This window comes from Magnolia sinica, chromosome 11, assembly GCF_029962835.1.
Source record: "Magnolia sinica isolate HGM2019 chromosome 11, MsV1, whole genome shotgun sequence".
Classification (NCBI taxonomy): domain Eukaryota; kingdom Viridiplantae; phylum Streptophyta; class Magnoliopsida; order Magnoliales; family Magnoliaceae; genus Magnolia; species Magnolia sinica.
This window is the reverse complement of record NC_080583.1, coordinates 62,624,676-62,648,619: the sequence shown is the minus strand read 5'-3', so window position 1 is coordinate 62,648,619 and position 23,944 is coordinate 62,624,676. Positions and strand designations below refer to the sequence as shown.

Here is a 23,944-nt window from a genome sequence, read left to right as displayed (position 1 = left end):
AATAACCAAGTCACCGAGCTGATTTAATCCGAGTCGGTTCGAGTTGAGGTTCGATCCGAGTTGAGTCAAGATCGGCCAAGCTCGAACTTGACTCAAAATTTTTTCGAGCTCCAAACACCAGCTCAACTCGGTCTGAATTCAATTTTGGGCTGAGGCGAGTCGAGCTTTTCTGAGTCGAATCGAGCGAGCTGACCGAGCTAACTTGACTCGTGTAGAGCTCTAAGGGTGGTCCACCTGAAATTTAGATCTACCTTATTTTTGGGATCAAGCCTTAAAATGATAGGGAAAAAATGGATGGATGGCATGGATAAAACACATACATCATGGTGGGGCCCGCAGAGCACCGGCTAGTGGCAGCGTCACTGGCCAAACCGGCTCCTCATCTTTGCTGCCCACTCCTATCCTTTTAACACCAATTACTGCCGGCATCAGTTCCCACGTGCTACTCATGTTCATTTTACTAGGTATGTGCAGTACTAATCATCACATTAATCGGAGGAAAACGCGACTACTTTTTTGAGTGTTATCTGCCGAAGGCGATGATACTTGTGGCTAAGCGCTTGGGTACCTTCCCATAAACAAATATACATTTTCGGATTGTGCATGGGTTCTCCTCATGCACATAGTTGCGTTTGGACTTTCACCTCTCTCTAACAAAAATTAGCTCCACCCAATATTTGTAGTCTTCCTTGGAAAAAAAAAAACATACAAATTGGATGCTACAAATGACCTAGGTAGTGGTATGCAATAAATGGATGGAAACATTGGTCATGATTCAAGGATTACTCTAATTTCTGGTATATGAAGAGTGGGCTGGACCTAATAGACGGTCCAGATAGGTGAGTTCAATCCCAACAAGTACTCCTAAAAGAAACCATATGCATGTAGAGATTTCCATACATAGCGCCTACTAGATCATTTCTCAATTTGCAAATATGAAATCCCTATACATATATTTGACGGAGAGAGAGAGCAAACAAAGTGGCTAATGTAGTTTTTCCATATTAGAGTTGCAAAACAACTAGAGGTTTTGTTTTCTAATGGAGGGAAGCGCTAGCCAGAGACACAAACCAAGGATTCTGACCTTATATATACAAGGGGCAAAGTCCTAGCAAATCGTCAGGTTTAATAAAACTTATTTTCAGTACTGAAATTTGATATTTTCAATGATTTTCAGTGTTTCAGATTGTTTGGCAAATCTACTTTATTAAGTGCTTAATTTAATTTTCACTAATAATATGAGCCATTTCTTCAGCTCCCAGGCTGAATGCTGAAAGTAGTGGTAATTAAAATTACTTAAAGTGGCGGTAATTAAAATTTCTTTTTGGCTTTTGACTAAAATATTCCTAAACTTACTTCAAAATTACATTCAGCACTTTGGAAGTTTTTAGCACTCAAATGAATTTCAGAGCTTATTTTTCAGTTTATCAACCAGCACCGATTTACATAACAGACCCAACTCATACATATAGATATACGTAGATATACGGAATCTTGCAACTGGATCATCAATCAAACTGCATTGCACTATTTCAAAATCGAAAATGAACCCTGTTGTGTTTGCTTCTCAGCTCTGAAACAACCCTCAGATGCATTTTTCCCATCCTATATAGAGCATCAGCTGGACATCATCTGGAACCAATATGCACAGATCATGTGCTCAGATCAGTTGAAATATTGCAACCCAATTCAACTAAGCATCCAACCATGCCTTCTAATATCACATTCTATGTGCCAAAATGTTCACCATTACTCTCGCCCCATCTTGTCGTAACTGCCCTTCTCCACGTTCTCCTTGAACTTCTCTTTGGCTAGCTCAGAGTCGGTCTGGGATTCGCTGCTCACCACATCCTTTACTTCCTTCCGAGCTTCCTTACCACTATGAGTAGCAGATTCAGCCTTCTCCTTTTCTTGCCTCTTGAATTCCTCTGCAGTTGACCTTGCCTTCTCACCGATTACACCCGCACTCTCACTGCACTGTCTGTACTTCTGAAACATCTACAGATAGACATTTAAATGAGAAGGATGCTGTCTGTAGTTTTTAAACATCTATAAAACACATATCTTGGTGAGAAGGATCAAGTAAAAACCATATCATGATTCTGTGATTTTCAGTTGCTATCACTGTACTGTCTATAATTCCAAACAATACAAATCTAGAAACTATTTTCGCAATAAGAACTTGAGAGAAGGGCCTTGCAGCAGCCATGCGCCATGATTAATTGGACGCAACCAGTGTATTGAAGCTTGTGCTGTAACTTATGATCATAAACGTGCACCAGCAGACAGCACGCCTATGAGACCCATCCACCTAGATAATAATCAGGATTATTATAAGCACCCAACTTCTTGACTCTATTTTCTTTAATAGTGAAGCATGGCCCTCAACATTCTTGCAAAATGTTCAACGTGAAATGTCAACATATTCTTTGAAAGGATCGAACAGTCTGAATTTTCTATTTATTCTGAAAAATTGGACTATTGACTATCCCCAGTAGGGAAGGAAGAAACAAAATTTATCTATTATTCTGAAAAATGGAGTATAGACTATCCCCAGTAGGGAAGGAAGATGCAAAATTTATCTATTTATTCTGAAAAATGGAGTATTCGCTGTCCCCAATGGGGAAAGAGGATGGGAAGTTTATCTATTTATTCTGAAAAGTGGAGTAGTGGGATCTCCAGTAGGGAAGGAAGATGGAAAATTTCAAGTGTCCAGCAATCTCTACAGGGGAGGGATGCACCAACATGAGGAATTAAGGGCAGTGAGAGACCTTTAAGAACTTTCAAGGAGTTGGTGGCTACAATTAGAAGAATCAAGGGCTGGAAAGCAAAATGTTATCTTTGGAAGATCAGACTAATTAATTTTCACAGGCACGTGCTATGCAATATGACTATTCGCCTCCTCTCAGCAATGCAAAAGATTTGAGTAGGCTAGCAAACTTCCTTTGTTGAATCTGAATTCCGTAGAAAAGCATCATTAGTCTCTCAGGATCGTATTGCTGGCTGGTTAGATTATTTTGCATGGCTAAGGAGGTTAGTTGGAATTAGTATGTGCTTTTGCTCAGGTTGGCATGGCACCTCATCATCTCATGGTTTACAGTCTAGATTTACGCACTACCTATCTCAAGAATGGTGATCGTTCACTTGCGAGTTGTTTTTTTTTTTTTTATTATTATTATTATTATTATTATTATTATTATTTATTGTTCTTTCAAGAGACCGACGGGTAAAGCCGTTTCAAAATTATTTTTATGTGATTAGGATCTACTTCGCTTATTATGATATCAAATTTGCAAAGATGCAATCCAATGGCCATTATCATGCCTATGTCCTCTTTCAACGGCTGAGATCATACCTGTGTCCACTTTTGAGTGTGAAAAACCTGCAATGCCAATCGGTCAACATAGAAGGTCTTACTCCAATGAAGGGATGCCTTGAAAACTCTCATAACCACACTATAGGGGTATGGGCATGAGAGGATGCGAACCGTTCCTTTGCGGATGGCATGTGTAGAAGAGAGGAAGGAGGCGGCTTGGGGCTCTCTCTCCTCTCCTCTACCTTGAGGTAGGGAAGGGCGTGGAAAAGGAAAGAGGACGAACACCATCGCCTTTACGTGATGTGAACCTCAAATCCACAAGGTGTAATGGCTCTTGAATCCACAAGAAATAAAGAAAAAATCAAAATATTTTATTGATCAACAATTATGTAATGTTTCTCAACACTCGATTAAACCATTAATAAATAAAGAATAAAACCCTAAGTCATAATTATCAAAAATGGAAAAATTCTAACCCTAGTAGAAGTTACCCAAAATAGTAAAAGTCATCTAAAGCCTAATTTGCCAAAAATAGAAAGTTCAAATAAATTTTATTGGAGGAGACCTAGTATGATTACAAGTAATTTCCAAAAAGATGAAAATCTAAAACTCTAAAATTAAGAAATATGACAAAAATCATAATGACTACAAATAGTAAATTTTTCCTAAAATATCTTTTTGAATTGGAAGCATACGTTTTCTCTCAAAACAAATAGACACGACCCACTATGTGGGTTAGTTGTGAAAGCAAAGAGAAAATGATTAAAAGCAAAGAGAAAACGATTCTCCTTTGGTTTTCTGTGTATTTGAGACAACCCTAAAGGGTTGAATATATAGAGATGTACAGTCATCTATACAAGGTAAATGTTAAAAACGTAATCATCTATCTATGAAAATTAGCTATACATCATCTATCTATGGAAATCAGCTATATAAGGGATGTGGCTTGTCTAACATCCCCCCTCAAACTAATATTAGTCATCGACAAGTAATAGTTTACCAACTAAAAAAGAGTGACGTGCAGAAGTGAGGGCCTTCGTGAGAATGTTTGCAATCTGATCATGGGATGCGACATGTAGAAGAGAAATGAGCCGAGACTGGAACTTCTCTAGGATGAAGTGATAGTCAACTTCAATATGCTTTATCTGTTCATGGAAAACAGGGTTAGAGGCAATCTGAATGGCACTCAGATTATCTACATGGAGTGAAGTAAGATTTTGTAGATGAACACTCAAGTTGGAAAGAAGTCCACGTAACCAGATAAGCTCACTGCAAGTAGCTGACATCGCTTAATACTCGGCTTCCGTGCTTGATTTGAAAACAGTAGCCTACTTCTTACACTTCCAAGAGATGAAAGAAGTGCCGAAGAAAACACAGTAGCCAGTGGTAGATCTGCGTATGAGAGTACAACCGGTCCCACCGTCAACATCCGAATAAGCATGAAGGTCCAGAGTTACCATGGAGGAGAAGAACAATGATCGATCCTGAGTTCCATGTAGGTACCGTAGGATGTGTAACACCGCAGTCATATGAAGAGTCCGAGGAGCAGAAACAAACTAGCTGACAACTTAGACAGCATAGGTAATATCAGGGCGAGTCATTGTTAAGTAAACCAGATTTTCAACCAAATGGCAGTATAATGTGAGCTCCACAAGGAGATCACCATCGTCACGACCATATTAAATATTAAGTTCTGAGGGAGTCTAAACTATCTTCTGATCCGTCAATGAGGCCAAGGCGAGAAGATCCTTAGTATATTTACGCTAGCTGACCAGGATCCCACGTTTAGAACGTAAGAATTTAAGTCCAAGAAAGTATGTCAGATGTCCAAGGTCCTTCATTTTGAAAGATGATTTCAGAACATCCTTGAACATAGAGATTCCAGTAGCATCGCTATCAGTCAGAAGTAGGTCGTCAACATATACAAGAACAATAAAAATTCTACGATTAGTGGTGCACAAGAATAAGGATGGATCATGACCACTTTGAGTAAATCCAACACCTATAACAACATCAATAGAACCAGCAACAAAACATCAACAACACCAGCAATGGGGTTGGGACTGTGCGGATGGAGGTAGCTGGGGTGTGCGTAGCAGGGGCGTGCGTAACACGTGCAGGGTAGCGGTGTGCGCAGCAGGGGCGTGTGCAAGGGTGTGTGTAGCACGTGCAGATAATCCTAGGAGATGATCAGACACGGGCTTGGGGTTCCTGGAGATGATCAGATGGTCCTGAGAATGATCGAACGGTCCTGGGGATGGTTGGATGGAGCTGGGGATGATCGGACGGGGGTTGAGGATGGTCGGACAAGGGTGTTGACGTAGCAGGAGTGTGGAAGGGGCATAGGGGTGGTCCGGAACAGGGTTTTCTGACGTATGAGGGGCCGGATCTGTCAGGATGTGGTGTCGGTGATGAAGGAGGTGCCAAATCAGGATTGGTATAGCTTTGATACCATGAAAGCAAAGAGAAAACGATTCTCCTTTGGTTTTCTGTATATTTGAGACAACCCTAAAGGGTTGAATATATAGAGATGTACAGCCATGTATACAAGGTAAATGTTAAAAACAGAATCATCTATCTATGGAAATTAGTTATACATCATCTATCTATGAAAATCAACTATACAAGGCATGTGGCCTGTCTAACAAGTTGACCCTAGATAAATGGCATGATATGATAAAGATTGATAGGATGTGTCCTGTAACGATACCCAGACCAAAAGTTATGGCCGATTTATGGTTCGCACTTCAAACGACAATTTCTCCCTATCCGGAACAAATTTCTTCGATTCAGAGGCGCATGGGGCCTAATTATGTGATGATCTACATAGGAATGGGCCCAGATATGATAGATTACTTTTGCTTCTTTTGGCCTTCTTTTGGTCTAGCCATGCTAGGAATGTGCCTGTGCCATGTCCTACATTAGACCCTTCTAGTTGGAAAAGAACTCATCCACGAGTTATTCAATGAACTCGACTCATGATATTCATACTGGTCTGTCATATTGAAAGTTCGTGAGATCTTAACGTCGTTGGAAAAATCAACGGCATAGGCATTATCATTGACTTTCCTGAGGATCAGAATAAGATTGATCCTCTTATTCCTTTAACTTGTTATGCATCCCGGTCAAAAATCTCTCCTTGTGCAGGTGAATTATCATGTTATCACCCGCTTCAAAAACCTTCTAGCACCGATGTTTATCAACTTCTTCCTTGTACTTAGTGTTAGACTCCTGTAACTTCTTTTGGACATCAGCATGCACTGGTACAATTTAGTTTATCATATATTTTCTACCGCGATGCTCATACTCGGTACTTAGGAAAAGGGACCAGGTCTAGTGTATGTTTGGGAATATGACCTGTAATGTCTTGGAAAAATTCATACAAAGACCGAGTACCACCTCAGGCAGATATCACTAAGGACCAAATCCTTTAAAAATTAGACGAGAATTAACTAAGTGCTAAACTAGGTTACCTGTGAAATTAGCACTAATTACTTTAAATACGAACTGCAAGATCCAAAACTTGTAGAATCATTAACGCTATATTACCCTGAAATCCAGGATCAATCTCTAAACCCGTTTGCTCTCGGGAGCACACCGAAACTCCGTATTGGATCTATATCGCACGTCGAAAGTCCGATTACCTCAAAACTATATGGTTATGACCGCATTACTAGACTTGACGACCTTCTCAAAAATGAAGTCCTAATAGTATCCAGAAATGCACAATTTGAGCTCGGAGGGAAGTGTGTGAGAAACGCGAATATCTTTACGAAATGAACTGAAACTTAAGTGAATTGAGTCGTTTACTTGCAGGCCAAATCTAAGGATTCAGACCGTTGGAATCTGACCTAATTACACCCTCAAATCAGGAAAAATTTTCAACACATGTCATTGTACTTATGGCCCTGATCGAGTACCGGTGACCGTCGAACTGAAACTGGTCCTCCGTGGTCGATCCGTAAATCCGATCGGACCGAAAACTTAGTTCGACCTAGATCCAATGTCAGGAAGCTTAAGTCCAACCGCATGTGAGAAAGGGGCCTGCAGAATAGCTCCGTTGGACCGAAACAACCAACTTTTGGCTATAACCTAAGTATATCATGACCCTGAGGCCATTCCCATCAGTTCTGGGCCTATATAAGCACCTTAAATCCTCTCTCTCATTTCATACGAATTTACAACCCTATGAGAGAGAAGAGAGAGAAAAGAGAAGAAGAAAGTGAGGAGAAGAGAGAGAGAGAGAGAGAGAGAGTGTGTGTGTGTGTGTGTGTGTTAGAGTTTGTTCCTGGGATTCTTCCCTGCCACTCCACGCGCTTAATGATCGCTACCATGTCGCCATACCGGCGATCCTGTTTCCATTTTCCGGTAAGAAATCCTAACCCTAACCTATTTTAGGGTTTAAAATAGAGTAAAGGATGAAATAACTAACATATTTCATACTGTGGGTTGCAGTTGTGCCGTAGACGACGAGTTAGAGAACGAACTGAGTTCGTTACGAGTCTACCGGTGAAAGGTGTGGACTATAAATATTTAGGTTATGGTTTTCAAGGCTTTCAATGTCATTCAATGATTTATGACTGACTTGAGTCCTATCACATATGCGTAGTTAAGATGTTTCAACATATTACACATTTATGTAGGTTAGGCTATTTCGAATGCATTCTAAGTGTTTGTTAAAATGTTTGAATGAATATGGAATTATGATTTGTGCTTACTATGATTATTGATTGCTAATACATGATCGTTGTGTGTGTGAAAACTCCTATGTAAGAGGATTTGCTATAACATGTGTTTTAACTGATTTATTACATGTATCTAATATGTGTAGACTAAGTGTTTGATAAAATGCCTGAATGAGAAAATGCTGGTTTAAATGTATGTAATGAGGGTGTTGAGATAGGATTCTCAATCCCTTAACTATGGTTATAGTATCCTTTATATAACCTATCTTACTACTATATGCTGTATGGATGAAATGTCTATGTATGTGTGTAGTATGTGTTTGTGAAATTGCTCAAGTAGGATTTATATCTGATTTCAGTTGTCACATGTTGTTTTGAATTACTATATGTAAATGTTATTGTTTGGAATGTGATTGGGGCTACGATGTAGCCAAAGCAATCGGTAATTGTCTGTGAACGGTGGTTGAACTGCTTAACCACGACAGACACGCCCAATGAATCTGAGTCGTACACTGCTTGTCGGCAGTGGTTAGGCCACGCGGAGTGCTTACGTGCTCCAAGTTGATCGGCTCCACGTATGCTTGTACCAGTCGAGCTTGTCAAGCAACCCGGTTGACCCGATATATGTTCACCATGTATGGACGCTACTGTTTGAATATAAGGTACCAACTTACCAGTGTTAAACCCATTTAACCTTGGTACCTTGATCCGCTAAGACTTATGAGCTGGGCGGGGTGGTATGGGACACCGTGGTCGAGCTGTCGGCCTACGCTGGGGCGACGAGCCTCCCCGTATTGTCTAGTGAGCAAACTAGCTTGTGAGCCGAATACGATGGTATGGGACACTGTATTTGAGCTATCGGCTTACGATCAGGTGACGAGCCTGCAGTGACCTTGAGCATACATTAGAAACTACGTTGAGGTGACGAGCCTTTCCGTAGTAAATTAGAGTATAAACTAGGCCTACGCTGACGAGCCTCTCCGTAGCGACCTGAAAACCATCTATCATATGTGACTACTACGATTGAAGACCCTAGATGGATCAATATTTAGGTTATGATATAAAGGGAGGTGCCTTAGCTTCCCAATCCTACTATATGAAAAGGTCTAATAAGAACTCGGTAATCATGCTCATGCACTGCATTGCATGTGCCTTTGGCGTTGGTGTTGAGCACAGAGGAAGGGGTGCATGCCACGACCGTAAGAGGAAGATCACAGAGGGAGTGCAGGCGAGGGCATGCATCATTAATACATTATTTTTGCATTAACCAGAGTATTTAGGAATGCTTGATTGTATTGCTTTATCATTACTACTTGGTTGAATTGATAACATGTTAACCTTTGCCTTATAGCTCCACTGAGTTGATCACTCACTCCCATGTTCTGGGACGATGTTTTAAACACCAACCAGACTCTGTCTTACCTGCAGGTGATGGTAATGCTTATGAGGTAGAGCCGGACTATTACGATGACGAGAAGGAGTTCTCCTATATGCAACTCTCTCGCGGGTCTATGTAAACCTGGAGTTGTGCTGACGGGGCTACAGGGTTTTGGATAGAGAACATTACACTTTTCGATTTTGTATATTTTTGAATTAAACTTGTAATTATTTAACCTAGTGACAATCATACTCTGAGGGCTTGTTATTACTTTTGTACAGTTTATATTCATATCACAGTCTTCCGCTAACATACTTTAATTGCCTCTGGAGTATGATATGCTGTTTTGGTATAACCCCATTCATGTTTAAGGCACTAATACGGATAACATTTAATCATCATTATCTATGTTGCATAAGTGTGCGTTGGAACTCGGGAGTTAAGTCTATGCTCGACCCCCGATTTTCAGGGTGTTACAAGTTAGTATTAGAGCATAATTTGGATTAAACTGGACCTGAGTTATGGTCACATGACACACACTGACATAGTTTGACTTAAGAGGGAGCGACAAAATGTAGAAATAGTCATAGAATCCCCATTTTCGCCAATTAACCGAAATTGACCCTTGGAATCGGGGCCCTGATGCATCTGAGATCATGCATGGTGACCCCAGATCTTTTCTAGACCATCAATCTATGGGTTTGTATGATAAATTGATAAGTTCCACACTTAAACAACCCGAAACGCGTGAATATACGCGAAATAGGACTGAAAATGACTCAAATGGAGTCTGGGGCTGAATCGGTACAATTCGGGGGGACCCAAAGTGGACCCCGCATGTTTTTGGCACCCGGTGGGGGGGGGATGGCATCGTCCCTAGGGTAAGCCATCGCCGGGGAGTCCAGGGACAGGTGATGGCATTGCCGAATCGGCGAGACCTCCCGGTCGGGCGAACCGGGCCTGTCGGGACGGCACGAGCTGGGTGGGCCGACGCCTATGAGGCCCACGAAATCATGTGGGACCTCCTTTGTTTCTTTCATTTGCTCCCCTCTCCCCTCTTTCACATGCCCAAGCTCTCCCTTTTCTTTAAAAACCCTTTTTCCCCCCTTAAATCTCCCTTCCATTCTAAAAAATTTCTCTTTTTTCCTTCATTTCATACACCTCTACCGTTTTCATCAAAAACCCACCTCCCATCTCTCTCTTTTCCTTTCATTTGAAGGCACAAACCCTTCTTTATGTCCCAAAAACCTTAAGTCCAACAATCCCTTTTATCTCCCCTTTCCATTTCACTCTCATGGCTTTTTTGGAGCTTGTGGTGGTGATTTTCTCAATTTCTCCACTTCTTTCTCTCATATGAAAGAAGAGGACTTCCACGGATGAAGCCGGGCCTAGCTGCCCTACTCGTTCAAGGAGACCGAAAAGCGCCGCTGCGGGTACAAGCATCGATCAATAGATAAGGATAAAGCGGGACCTCAATCCCCAGGCACCCCTCGAGAGAGCTCTACTGGCAGATCCGTCCCATGGAAGATTCGAGGGCTGTAGGGTCCTTTTTAAAGCTCACGTGGACGAGAAGCTCTTTCCAGAATATCTAGTGATGGACTGCCTGGTGGATGCCGGGTGGGGTCCCATATTTGAGGGCAAGTCTCGTGCGAATGTGGGCACTGTTCGAGCCTTCTATGCCCATATTCGAGAGCCGACGCTGGAGCCTTTGCAATTCAAAATCCCCATGGGAAGGCGGGAAGCCATGGTTGATGTGGGCTTAATAGCCCGACTCTTGGGAATGCCGCTTGGCGCAGTCCATGCTAGCGAGAAGAGTCTTCGGAGTGCATGTGAAAGGGATCATCGCACGCGATTCCTTTATGGCCAACTGGCCCACTAGAATCCAAACAATACTCTCCTGGCATCCAATATGATAGACGACTTCCGCTTGCTCCTCCACATCTTCACGTACAACGTGTATCCCAGGTGGAGCAATCGCAATAAGTGCAAGTGCCTGATGGTAGACTTTTTGTACTGAGCTAGGAAGGGAGAGAAGCTGTACATGCCTATGTATGTACTGCTACAGATAGTACAAACTACACGCTCTTCTAGAACATCTGTTTCGCTCCCCTTCGGTCGACTTATATGCAGGCTTGCACGTGAATTCGCATACAGACTTAGCACAGAACTTCCTATGCTGATCCATTTAATTAACGACACCACTCTCAACAACATGGAGATTGGGCCACGACAGCGTCAGGCCCGACTCGATGAGAGTGAGGATGAGACGGAAAGCGAAGAAGAGGAGAGTGATGAAGAGGGTGAAGATGAGATAAGGGAGGAAGGAGAGCAGGGAGAAGAAAAGGAGGCCCAGGATACTGATGAGGGTTCTCCTTTTGCTACGCACGAGCGTGATAGTGATCGGGCTACATCAGAAGCCCGCTGGGTTTGAATTGAGGAGGACCAAGCCACCCTACGACAAGAGATCGGGCAGGTCCGGGCCAAACTTGGAGAGACTCGAGCCAAGTTTGAAGAGAACGAGGCCTTCATGAAGCAGAAATTCAAGAACGTGTCTCGCACCTTAAAGGCTATCCTGTGCTGCATGCAGGATAAGGGTGCACCTCCTCCATCTCCTGATTCAGACGACTAGTCATGCTCGCAGTCGTCTCCTTTTTAATTTGCTTTGTTGCTTGCTTCCTGATTTCAATGTCTTAGCCTTGACGGGCTTAGTAGTAGAGTAAGTTGACGATGTGTTGTATTTAAGGCTTTGATTAGATTCGCTCACATACGTTTCTGGTCATGATTCATGTAAGAACTATATCTCATGTATGGTGACAAATTTTGTTTAATGAAATGCATGTGACTCCTTTTGTTATGAACTGCATAGAATGCTTGAAGAATTGAGTGTAATATGCTGAATCTCAGGGGTTGTGCCCTATTTTGTATTTAGAGAATGCCACCTAAGAGCACGCGGACCTCGGCACGTCTCTCACCAGGCGAGTTGTTTGACGGGGCACCTCCCTTAAGCGATAGCCTTACGGACCCCAGTTTGGGTCTGATTCATGACACCATGCCAGATTCTCAGCCGGCCACTGGCTCCACCACTGGGCCGACACCCATGACTCCACCTGTGGCACCACCTGTGGTACCCCCTGTTACACCATCTGTTCCTGAGTAGAACCATGCGTCTACCTCAACGCCTCGCATACCACAGTCCACTCCGGCTCCTGATAGGCTGGTGCAGATGATGTTGTTGATGCAGCAGCAACAGATACAACAACAGCAGTAGCAGCAGCAGTTCCTGGCTACCATTACGGGGGTCTTTGCCTAGAGTATGGGTGTGGCTCCACCCGCTCCACCTGTGCACCCTGTTGGGAACGCGAGTGCCAGTGGCACATTCGAGCGATTCTAGCGCTTGCGGCCTCCTACTTTCGTAGGTACTCATAGACCCGAGGAGGCCGAGTTTTGACTTGACTGCATCTCTAAGATGCTAAAGCCGCTGCACTACACTGAGGCAGAGTAGGTTGAGCTGGTCACCTTCATGTTTGAGAAAGAGGCCAGCTTATGGTGGGACAGCGTCCCGTGGACCATTGCAGTTAGTTACGTGTGGACGTGGGAGGCCTTTGAGATGCGCTTCCACGAGAAGTATTTTCCTCTCACGTACCGCCATGAGAAGGAGAGAGTTCCTTTGCCTCCGACAAGGAGGAATGTTAGTGGAAGAATACGAGAACAGATTCATGGAGCTGGCTAGGTATGCTCCTTTGATTCTCGTCGATTAGTCGACGAGGATGCAGTGCTTCTCTGAGGGCATGCGGCCCAAGATACGCTATAAGATGTGTTGTGCTAGCATATCCACCTATGCTGAGCTAGTGGGCATGTCTTTACAAGCGGAGCAGGATGGGGATCGTTTGTCTCGCACGCGTGCACCGATGGGTCAGAGGCCTTGACTAGATCTACTGAGTCGGCCGTTCCTTAGTAAGAGGCCCCGCACATACTCGCCTCCCAGACTTGTAGCTCCACCAGCCACTATGAGGCGACCAGACGTATGGTGCACCTACTGCAGGAGGTCTGGCCACGTTGATGACCACTGTTTCACTAAGATGAGAGACAACGGCTTCTCGCCGCCTCAGAGGATCAACCACCAGCTTCCTCAAACGATTGCAACTCCACCTCTACGGTCAGCACCAGCGCATCCATCTTTTCGGCCACCTACACCATGATTTAGGCCACCTTAACGGCCTATGGTAATGCAACCGAACCGTTCATAGCAGGCTCGGGTACACGTGCTTACAGCTGAAGCGCGTGAGGCAGATGTAGAACCAATGGCTTTCCAAGTCATGACACAGATCCAATGTACTCCAGTTTTCGTATTGGTGGACACTGAGTCCACTATCTCCATCATTTCATGCATGGCAGTCAAGCAACTAGCATTGGACACTGCGCCTACGAAGGGAGTGAGAATCACTACCGCTACAGCGACCTTTTTAGATGTTACCCAGATTTGTGAGGCTTACTCAGTAGATTTGGGTAGCAGGACGGTACTCGTTGACTTGATTGTCACCCCATTATGGCACTACAACATTATCCTTGGTATAGATTGGCTCACCGAGATGAAGGCGGAGATTGATTGCGATACCCGGGTAGTGATAGCCTATGGACCTGAGGGCACGGTCTTTATTTTTCTAGTGCAGGTCAGTTGGCCCTGCCGTGTTGGTTGTTATGCTACCTTGTTAGAGCAGGTTGATGGCCCGACGTTAGGGAATATGCCAGTAGTCCAGGAGTTTGAGGACGTGTTCAGGACGATTCCTGGATTACCTCAGCGCGAGATCAATTTTATGATTGATCTTGTGCCTGGTGCAACACCCATTTCATTACCGACGTATCGCATGCCTCCATGCTTGATGGAGGAATTGAGAAAACAGATCAACAATCTGTTGGATGCAGGATTCATACGACCTAGCGTGTCTCCATGGGGAGCACCTGTGTTGTTTGTGAAGAAGGACGGTTCACTGTAACTGTGTATTAATTATCGCAGGTTGAACCAAGTGATGGTGAAGAATAAGTATCCTTTACCTAGGATAGATGATCTGTTCGATCAGTTGAAGGGGGTACGTTTTTTTCAAAGATCGACTTGCAATCAAGGTATCATCAGTTGCACGTCAGGAATGAGGACGTGCAGAAGACAGCTTTCAGGACTAGTTTTGGGCACTATGAGTTTCTCGTTATGTCATTCGGCCTTACGAATGGACCGGCCGTGTTCATAGACTTGATGAATAGGATGTTTCAGCCATTTTTTTCAATTTGTCATCATGTTTATTGATGACATCCTGATATACTCTAAGAGTCGGGAAGATCACGAGGAGCACCTGCAAGCAGTCTTCGATACTCTCAGGAAGAACCAGTTGTTTACACAGTACAAGAAGTGCGACTTCTGGAAAGAAGAAGTTAAGTTCCTGGGACATGTGGTGTCCAAGGAAGGGATAGCTGTGGACCTTGCTTAGGTAGCCGCAGTTCAGGACTGGGAGCAGCCCGGTTCGACTACCGAGGTGAGCAGTTTTTACCGTCGATTCATTAGAGATTTCTCCAAGATAGCCAGGCCATTGTCTCAGCTGACTCAGAAGGATCTTAAGTTTGCCTGGAATGAGAAGGCAGAAGTAGCGTTTTGTGAGTTAAAGGACAAGTTGACGTCTGCCCCTATGCTAATATTGTCAGAGCAAGGGGTCAAGCATACGATATATACCGACACATCTCGTGTTGGTTTGGGTTGCGTCCTTATGTAGAGGAACATGGTTATTGTCTATGCATCGTGACAGTTGAGAAAACACGAGGATAATTACCCCACGCACGACCTAGAGTTAGCAGTGGTCATCTTTGCATTGAAGTTCTGAAGACATTACCTCTATGGAGAGGAGTTCGAGCTCTTTTGCGACCACAAGAGCATCATGTACATATTCATGCAGAGGAACTTGAATATGAGACAACGGCGGTGGATGGAAACCTTGAAGGACTTCAAGTTCGAGGTCTCCTACCATCTTGGCAAGGCCAACCTTGTGGTAGACGCGTTAAGCCGTAAGAAGACGATAGCATTTGCGGCTTCACTGATGATAACGAAATGGAATATGGTAGAGTTTGTGCTAGACTTTGAGCAGAGACTTACGGTAGAAGAGTCGTTCGAGAGTATCGCACATATTCGGGTACAGCCACTCATTAATGACAGGATTATTTGGCTCAGGCAGACGATAAGTTATTAGTGAAGATGAGAGAGCAGGTTAGTGCAGATGAGGACTTAGAATGAAGAGTTGACACAGATGGGGGTTTACATTATCGTGGCCGCCTATGCATCCCAAATCTTCATGATTTAAGGAAGGAAGTTCTCGAGGCTGCTCACAATTCGAGGATGGCAATGCATCCTGGCAGTACGAAGATGTACCGCGACATGAAGCGATCGTACTGGTGGGACAACATGAAGGCCCACATAGCAGAGTATGTATCACGTTGTCTCACGTGCCAGCAGGTCAAGGCCGAACATCACCGACCTCCTGGTTTACTTCAGCCCATGCCCATAGCTGAATAGAAATGAAATTTCATTTCCATGGATTTCGTCTCAGGGCTACTAAAGATAAGGAAGGGACATGATTCCATATGGGTGATTGTGGACCGATTGACAAATCCCTATCAGAGTTTCAAACTTCGCAGACGAGTTAGCCAGGTTATACATCAAGGAGATTGTGCATCTACATGGAGTTCCTCTAGAGATCGTGTCGGATCGAGACACACGATTCACATCTATCTTCTGGACTCGTATCCAGGAAGCAATGGGTGTGAAATTGAAGTTTAGTACCGCGTTCCACCCACAAACTGACGGGCAGATGGAATGGGTAAATCAGGTGTTGGGAGATATGCTGCGAGCTTGTGTGCTAGATTTCAAGGACAGTTAGGACGACTATCTTTCTTACGCAGAGTTTGCTTACAACAACAGCTTCTAGGTGAGTATTGGTATGGCTCCCTATAAGGCCTTGTATGGGCGTCCCTATCGGGCACCACATTGCTGGGCAGAGGTTGGTGAGAAAAGCTTGATTGGCCTCAAGTTAGTACAGGCGACCTCAGAGAAGATCGAAATTATCAGGCGTCGACTTCTGACAGCATAGAGCAGATAGAAGAGCTACGCCGATACGAGGTGGTAGCAGCTAGAGTTTGAGGTTGGGGACCATGTGTTCTTGAAGGTTTTCCCAATGAAGGGAGTCCTTCAGTTTGGAAAGAAGGGGAAGTTTATGCCTAGATTCATTGGCCCATTCTAGATACTAGACTAAGTGGGTGTGGTGGCGTACCGCTTTGCTTTGCCCACACCACTCGTAGGCGTTCACAACGTATTTCATGTATCTATACTGAAGAAATATGTTCCTGATCCTTCCCACATTATCAAGTAAGAGCAAGTGCAGTTGAGTGAGGATGCTACTTATATACTACGACCGATACGTGTTCTACATAGGAAGGAGCAGGTGTTGCGCAGTAAGGTGATTCCACTTGTGAAGGTTTGGTGGGCACCACACTAAGGAGGAGGATACTTGGGAAACAGAAACTGAGGTTTGAAAGAACTACCCTCAGATTCTCGAGGAGTACGAAAAGGTACTAATTTCGAGGATAAAATTTTTCTTTAAGGGGGGTAGATTGTAAGGTCTCGGAAAAATCCGTACAAAGACCGAGTACCACCTCAGGCAGATATCACTAAGGATCAAATCCTTTAAAAATTAGACGAGAATTAACTAAGTGCTATACTAGGTTACTTATGAAATTAGCACTAATTACTTTAAATACGAACTACAAGACCTAAAACTTGTAGAATCATTAATGCTATATTACCCTAAAATTCAGGATTAATCTCTAAACCCGTTTACTCTCGGGAGCACACCGAAACTCCGTATCGGACCTGTACCACACGTCGAAAGTTTGATTACCCCAAAACTATACGGTTATGATCGTATTACTGGACTTGATGACCTTCTCGAAAATCAAGTCTTAATAATATCTAGAAATGCACAATTTGAGCCCGGAGCGAAGTGTGTGAGAAACGCGAATATCTTTAGAAAATGAACTGAAACTCAAGTGAATTGAGTCGTTCACTTATAGGTTAAATCTAAGGATTCAAACCATCGGAACCTGACCCAATTACATCCTCAGATCAAGAAAAATTTTCAACACATGTCAGTGTACTTGTGGCCTTGATCGAGTACCAGTGACCGTCAAACTGAAACTGGTCCTCTGCAGTCGATTTGTAAATCTGATCGGACTGAAAACTTAGTTTGACCCAGATATAACATCAGGAAGCTTAAGTCCGACCGCATGTGGAAAAGGGGCCTCCAAAACAGCTCCGTTGGACCGAAACAGCCTACTTTTGGCTATAACCTAAGTATACCATGGCCATGGAGCCATTCCCATCAGTTCTGGGCCTATATAAACAACTTAAATCCTCTCTCTCTCTCTCATTCCATACAAATTTACAACCCTAGGAGAGAGAAGAGAGAGAAAAGAGAAGAAGAAAGTGAGGAGAAGAGAGAGAGTGTTGGAGTTTGTTCCTGAGATTCTTCCCTGCCACTCCACGCGCTTAACCATCGCTACCGTGTCGCTAGCGATCCTGATTCCATTTTCGGGTAAGAAATCCTAACCCTAACCTATTTTATGGTTTCAAATAGAGTAAAAGATGAAATAGCTAACCTATTTCATACTGTAGGTTACAGTTGTGCCGTAGACGACGAGTTAGAGAACGAACTGAGTTCGTTACAAGTCTACCGGTGAAAGGTGCGGACTATAAATGTTTAGGTTATGGTTTTCAAGGCTTTCAATGTCATTCAATGATTTATGACTGACTTGAGTCCTATCACATATGCGTAGTTAGGATGTTTCAACATATTACACATTTATGTAGGTTAGGCTATTTCAAATGCATTCTAAGTGTTTGTTAAAATGTTTGAATGAATATGGAATTATGATTTGTGCTTGCTATGATTATTGATTGCTAATACGTGATCGTTGTGCATGTGGAAACTCCTATGTAAGAGGATTTACTATAACACATGTTTTAACTGATTAATTACATGTATGTAATATGTGTAGACTAAGTGTTTGATAAAATGCCTGAATAAGAAAATGTTGGTTTAAATGTATGTAATGAGGGTATTGAGATAGGATTCTCAATCTCCTTAACTATGGTTATAGTATCCTTTATATAACCTTACTACTATGTGTATGGATGAAATGTCTGTGTATGTGTGTAATATGTGTTTGTTAAATTGCTTAAGTAGGATTTATATTTGATTTCAGTTGTCACATGCTATTTTGGATTACTATATGTAAATGCTATTGTTTGGAATGTGATTGGGGCTACGATGTAGCCCAGGAAATTGGTAATTGTCTGTGAACGGTGGTTGAACTGCTTAACCACGACAGACACGCCCGATGAATCTAAGTCGTACGCTGCTTATCAGCAGTGGTTAGGCCACGCGGAGTGCTTACGCACTCCATGTCGATCGGCTCGACATATGCTCGTACCAGTTGAGCTTGTTAAGCAACCCAGTTGACCCGATGTATGTTCACCATGTATGGACGCTACTGTTTGAATCTAAGGTACCAACTTACCAGTGCCAAACCCGTTTAACCTTGGTACTTCGATCTGCTAAGACATGAGCCGGGCATGGTGGTATGGGACACCGTGGTCGAGCTATCGGCCTACGTTGGGGTGACGAGCCTTCCCATAATGTCCAGTGAGAAAACCAACTCGTGAGCTGAATACGGTGGTATGGGACACTGTATTCGAGCTGTCGGCCTATGATCAGGTGACGAGCCCGTAGTGACCTCAAGCATACACTAGAAACTATGTTGAGGTGACGAGCCTTTCTGTAGTAAACTAGAGTATAAACCAGGCCTACATTGACGGTGACGTGCCTCTCCTAGCGACCTAGAAACCATCTATCGTATGTGACTACTAGGATTGACGAGCTTAAATGGATCAATGTTTCGGTTATGATATAAAGGGAGGTGCCTTAACTTCCCAATCCTACTATATGAAAAGGTCTAATAAGAACTCAGTAATCACGCTCATGCACCGCATTGCATGTGCCTTTGGCATTGGTGTTGAGCACAGAGGAAGGGGTGCATGCCGCAACCTTAAGAGGAAGATCGCAGAGGGAGTGCAGGCGAGAGTATGCATCATTAATACATATCATTTTTGCATTAACCAGAGTATTTAGGAATGCTTGATTGTATTGCTTTATCATTACTGCTTGATTGAATTGATAACATATTAACCTTTGCCTTATAGCTCCGCTGAGTTGATCACTCACTCCCATGTTCTGGGACGGTGTTGTAAACACCAACCAGACTCTGTCTTAGCTGCAGGTGATGGTAATGCTTATGAGGCAAAGCCGGACTATTACGATGATGAGGAGGAGTTCTCCTATATGCAACTCTCTAGCGGGTCTATGTAGACCTGGAGTTGCGCTGATGGGGCTACAGGGTTTTGGATAGAGAACATTACACTTTCTGATTTTATACATTTTTGAATTAAACTTGTAATTATTTAACCTAGTGACATTCATACTCTGAGGGCTTGCTATTACTTTTGTACAGTTTATATTCATATCACAGTCTTCCGCTAGCGTACTTTAATTGCCTCTGGAGTATGATATGCTATTTTGGTATAACCCCATTCATGTTTAAGGCACTAATACGGACAACATTTAATCATCATTATCTATGTTGCATAAGTGATGTGTTAGAACTCAAGAGTTGAGTTTATGCTCGACCCCCGATTTTCAGGGCGTTACATGACCATACACAACTTCGAATGGGGACTTATCGGTGGATTGATTTTGCATGTTGAAGGTGAACTCTCCCTCAGCAAGAGCAGTATCACGCATAGGGGACTAACTTGTCAGGAAGTTTATCAAACATAATCTCCTTGAACTTCTACAGCACTTGTTTCAATTTCTCAAGGATGTTCATGGGTTTTACTTCTTTTTTATTTTTAACTAATGCATTGATCTCCACTGCCTTCTTAGATTTTTTTTTGCCAGAATCTTGTTCGGTTGCAAGAGACTGTCCCTCCACTTTAGAAGTCTTCGATTGGTTCTCCTTGAACTTCTGTAGCACTTGTTTCAATTTCTCTAGGATGTTCATGGGTTTTACTTCTTTTCTATTTTTAACTAATGCATTGATCTCCACTGCCTTCTCAGATTTTTTTACCGGAATCCTGTTCGGTTGCAAGAGACCGCCCCCTCCACTTTAGAAGTCTTCGATTGTTTCTCCATTTTCGAAGGGGCGAGGGTAATCTTTCTACCATCTTTAACAAAAATAAAAGTATTTTGGTTCTCCATTCTCGTAGGGGCAAGAATCTTTCTACCATCTTTAACAAAAATAAAAATATTATCCCAACCTATTGCATGGCATCGACATGATACTGCCATGGTTGACCAAGTAACGTGTGATAAACGTCCATATCGACTACATCACACGTTACTTCATCCTTATAATATTTATCAAGGAGAAGGGAATACGAAATTATTCAGTTACTTTTGATTTGTTGTATAACATTATACAATTACATTTGTTTTACTAACCTCCTTGATCCATCCAATCATATACGGAGATGGGTGTTTTTCTGTCTTCAGTTGCACCTTTTGCACCATAGTCTTTGGCACTAGATTCTCATTGCTCCTACCATTTATGATCACATTGTAGACCCTTCGGTTCATGATGCAACTTGTTTGAAAGATGTTGTGCCATTATAAGTCTTATCTCTTCTTTTAGCGTATACAATAAATTCCTTACAATCAAAGTAGGGGCCTATGATTCACCTTTATCGTGTGGTGGCTTTTGATTCATCACTAGTGTTGCACCACGAACATGATGATCGCGAGCTCCATCATTGATCTTATGTTTCTCGTCATTACGAATACGAGTTTGTCCTAAAGCTTTTGTCAAACGGTCGATCATCGCTTGCAGTCCTTGCATAGCTCGCAGATTCTCCTGTTGTGATAAGATTGTTCTCTTGAGCACTGTCCATAGAGTTGTTGCCTGCACCATTGTTAGATGTTATCAAACTGAAGAAAAAGCCTCGGTCTGATACCAATTGATGCAAGGAAGGGTGTGGAAAAGGTAAGAGGATGAACACATGCAGTCTCCTCTACGTGCTATGAACCTTGAATCCACAAGGTGTAACGACTCTTGAATCCACAAGAAATAAAGGAAAGTTCAAGATATTTTATTGGTCACTAATTTTTAATGTCTCTCAACTCTCGATTACACCACTAATAAATAAAAAATAAAACTCTAATTCATAATTACTTGTAATAATATTAGGACTAATCATCTAGTAAAGTTTATCTAGACTTTCTATTTTTGGCAAATTAGGCTTAAGATGAGTTTCACTATTTTAGGTAACTTTTATTAGGGTTAGAATTTTTATATTTTTGTTTATAAAAATATGGAAATCTAAAACTGTAAAAATAAGAAATATGATAAAAATAAAAATTACTAAAAATAGTAATTTTTTTCATAAAATCCAGTTTTTGAACTGGAAGCATGCATTTTCTCTTGAAACAGACAAACATGAACCAGTACGTGAGTTGGTTGACCCTAGATGTCCCATTACAATAAAGATTGATAGGTTGTGCATCCCTTAATGATACCCAGATCAAAAGTTATAGTTAATCTATGGTTCACACTTCAAACGACAATATTTCTCCCTCTACAGAATGATTTTTTTTCGATTCGGACACACCTGTGGCCCAATTACACTATGCTCTACATAGGAATGGGCCCAAATTTGATAAACTACTTCCGCTTCTATTTGGCCTTCTTTTGGTCCAGCCATGCTAGGAATGTACCTGTGGCACGTCCTACATCACTCTTCTCTCCCTCTTCCTCCCTCTCTAAGGGAGTATAGGCATTTCTAGCTTAATTTTGTGGAGATAGGATCTATATATAAGAGTTTAGGATTTCCTTGTGAAATCACAAGTATATTGTGCTCCACACCCACATAAAATTTCGTATAACCTATATCATCAAAAGTTTGTAATCCTACTTATCTATGTGATCAAATTGACCCAAATCCTTCAACTACTGAGGGTATCTATCCTTGTCTAAAATCCCATGCAAGAACAACTAGTGGATCACTAAAGGATTCAACGATCATCAAATTTCTCATCCAATTTAAACAAAGCATTTTAACTATGAAATCAAATGATCTAATACTTAATGTTCTAGAAATCTTTTGAAAATATTTAAGATTATTGGCCTACTTTAAAACACTTGATGGACAATCCATTGATAAGATATTTTGTATGTGCTAGAATTGACTGAGCTGTGGTCGTATAAGGAGTTTATGTTACTGATGTAATGTGCTCTGGCCCACTTCACAAAGTATTAACTTATATGTATGTGTTGTTGGGTTCATGCAATATGATACAATTGATGCCCATATAAATGATTTAATGAAGTATCCATTTGTCTCCTAGAAACATTCTTATTGCTCGGATCTAATAGATTGGACCATCTGTCAAGTGGTCTTTCATTGGTACCCATCCCAAGAATGTTTTAAATGGTTTTACCAATGTTTTGAAACATTGATATTTTTTAATTGTTAAAATTTTTAATTACATTTTATCATAATTTTGAAGCTGGAGATCTTATGGTCCATCACTTGATTTACATATGAATTGAATTAAGGATAGATGGCCATTTTCAGTAGAGGGATTGGGTCAATTAGGGTACATAGTTAGGTAGGATTACAGGCTTAAATGTATGTAGGGGTTGTAGCACACTATACTAGTCTCTCCCTCTAAAACCATAGCTCCTTGCAAATAGATCTTATCGTAGAGAGATCGTGAGGAAATTCCTTAGATAGCCACACCCCTTTGGGCATCTCACACTATTATGCAGGATATGCCTCACATTCTATAGGAGAGTTCGATTGAACGTGGGAATCCAGGGTTGACCGAACCTTACTGTGAGTTGGTTGACCGAGGTTTGGTCTGGTCAACTGAGACTCAGTTGAAAGCTCAGGTGACCGAAGGAGCGACCATTGGATTGCCCGTTTTTGCACAAATTAGGGTATTTAATTCCAGTTTAGATTAGGGCTTTCATTAATACAAGTGTTTTCTCTCAAGGGGCAAGGGTTTTGTTAAGGGAGAGTGTTTCTACAATTGTAAGGGTTTGGAAGGGATTTACTCAAGGGATCTAGGGTTTCCTAGAGGTGCTCATCGCAAGGAGAGATCAGATGATCCTATAATAGAAGAAGGTAAGTGTTGTACTCTAGGTTTTGATTATAGTGGAGATTTTTATCGCTTTATGCTGCGGTTTCTTCCCTCAAGGGTTTTCCATGTAAAAATATCGCGTGTTTATAGTTGTTTGCTTTTGGTTTGGTTATCTGCTTTATTATATTGTTCTATCTTTGTTTATCATGCTTTTACAAAGCATACGGATTAGTAGAAGTGTTTGATCCGAATTTTTATTGCCTAGGGTTTAATATGGGTTTGTTATGACTCGAGTTAACATTGTTATGGGGTGATATTGAGACAATTTACTCCAACA

The 23,944-nt window shown here is 42.2% G+C and overlaps 1 protein-coding gene across 2 annotated transcripts in view; it reads right to left on the bottom strand.

The window, feature by feature from the left end:
• Nucleotides 1–1,308: 1,308 nt before the first annotated feature.
• LOC131219228 (uncharacterized) overlaps nt 1,309–23,944 on the bottom strand; it is a 31,976-nt gene continuing 9,340 nt past the window's right edge. The window contains exon 2 of one of the 2 annotated variants that reach the window (XM_058214268.1): nt 1,309–1,998. In XM_058214268.1, coding sequence (XP_058070251.1) covers nt 1,750–1,998 — 249 coding nt within the window. In that variant the 3' untranslated portion in view covers nt 1,309–1,749. The remainder of the gene's footprint in view (nt 1,999–23,944) is intronic. The other variant, XM_058214269.1, reaches the window with a different exon arrangement.